Source organism: Penaeus monodon, chromosome 15 (genome assembly GCF_015228065.2).
Source record: "Penaeus monodon isolate SGIC_2016 chromosome 15, NSTDA_Pmon_1, whole genome shotgun sequence".
Lineage (NCBI taxonomy): Eukaryota > Metazoa > Arthropoda > Malacostraca > Decapoda > Penaeidae > Penaeus > Penaeus monodon.
Genome location: NC_051400.1, coordinates 24,346,817 through 24,348,508, shown reverse-complemented (window position 1 = coordinate 24,348,508; position 1,692 = coordinate 24,346,817). Strand labels below are relative to the sequence as shown.

The 1,692-nt window shown below is 49.2% G+C and overlaps 1 protein-coding gene across 4 annotated transcripts in view; it reads right to left on the bottom strand.

Moving 5' to 3' along the window:
* The window catches only part of LOC119581830 (caveolin-1-like), a 30,182-nt gene that overhangs the window by 9,400 nt on the left and 19,090 nt on the right, over positions 1-1,692 (bottom strand). For all 4 annotated transcript variants that reach the window (XM_037929967.1, XM_037929969.1, XM_037929966.1 and 1 more), the window contains exon 2: positions 140-306. In XM_037929967.1, the coding sequence (XP_037785895.1) occupies positions 140-306 (167 nt within the window). The remainder of the gene's footprint in view (positions 1-139; positions 307-1,692) is intronic.

The window sequence follows — 1,692 nt, the reverse complement described above, 5'->3', positions numbered from 1 at the left end:
GGCCCATTTTATGCCTGGCCTAGGCTAACTTAAACTCCGGGTATACAACAGCCAAACCTAAAATAACCCCGGTATATTCTGGGCGGGGTATAGGCTGGCTGTTACACCGAATGACCCGAGCCACGACCAGCAGCCGTACCTGGATGTGCGGATTGAGGTTGTTCGGGTCGCGGTTGTCCATGGCGAAGGGCGACGCGTCTCCTCCCATCCGGGATCCTTTGGGTTTCTTCTCTTGGGCAGAGTCCTTCCGGTGCTCCTCCTGGAGGTCTCCGTCGTCCGCCTCGAGCTTATTGGGGTCAACGGGGCCTGAGGAGAGGGAGAAGGGCGGCCGATGAGATAGACGGGCAGAGAGACAGGGAGGAAGGGGTGCAGGCTGAGGGTCGGAGCAACGAGAACAATCGGGGAAAGTCCGGGTAACGACCGGGGGGAAAGAATAATGGCCGTGGAAAAGCAAAATAGCCAACGTTATAGATACATGAAGGGGGTCATGCACGCACAGGTAGAACTTAAGAATATCGGTCGCTGATGGAGACTCACGCGCAGACGCCAAAGGCTGGAGATTGGGCGACTTCATGGCGTCTGGTTTCACAGATATTAACTTTCGTTGCGACACATTTGTGGCATCGTCGCCTTTGCTTGTGTTTCTACTTTGCTTATATTCTTAATCAATAGTAAAAAATAATAAACATGGAAGGAGCTTAATAAACAAAAAGTACGCAGTGGGACAATGACAGTCACGCAGTCTGTGCGCCCGGGACCAACAAGACAAGATGCCGGTGAATCTAATTCTAGGTGAGAGACGGCATTTGAAAGCACAGTGAGCATAATGAACAGTTTTGTCATGACGAATAGCCAAACAACTCGCCCCCGCACTTTCCCCGCGTTCCACCACGGGAGGGTCCGAGGCTGCTTGAACAAAACGGCGTCGAGTTGCGCCGCCGAGGAGACGGTGACGCTAGAAAGTAGTTTCACGATATTGTTTTGAGTTGGAGGGGAGCGTCGGGTGGCGGGGAGCGGCGGGGTGCGTGGGATCCTCCGTCTTTTTCTGATCGCAAGAGAAAGTCAGTCAGACTCTTAATCAGTCTCGAAGGGGATGCTCTCACGTGCGGTAGACGCAATCCGCCTACTGCAGGCTACTCGAAGTACCTTTCCACATTCACGTCATGGGTCGCTTTGCCTAGAGTCTCGCATCGCGGCGAAATTCCAAGGACTGGCTGCGCGTCTACGGTGAAATTACCCCTTTGTGATCCACGTTTTTTTATGCACTTATGTCAGCTTTTCCGCCTGTGCGGCACATTGCGAAACTGAGCAAATACAGGAGCAAAATTTCTCATACTCTTAAACTAGACAATGCCAGCAACTTTCGAATGCAAAAACTATTAATGGCATAATAATCGTAGAATGACATACAACCATACATCTATTACCTTCGAAGCTGCGTTCAAGCCTTTTTTGAGAATATATCTAGCTCTCATAATTAAGTGAATGTTAACATATTTATTGCATGTGGCTTCTAGAGTCGCAAAACTACAGCAAAAAAGAAATAAATAAAAAACAGTGCTTAGTGCGGTGATTTGCACAGAAGAAACAATGGCAGTCGTAGACCCAAAGTCAGGCACACACTGGTAGCTGTTTACTGTCAACCTGCCTGTCTTTCTGTCATTTATTCACCTATCTATAAACTATAAACAA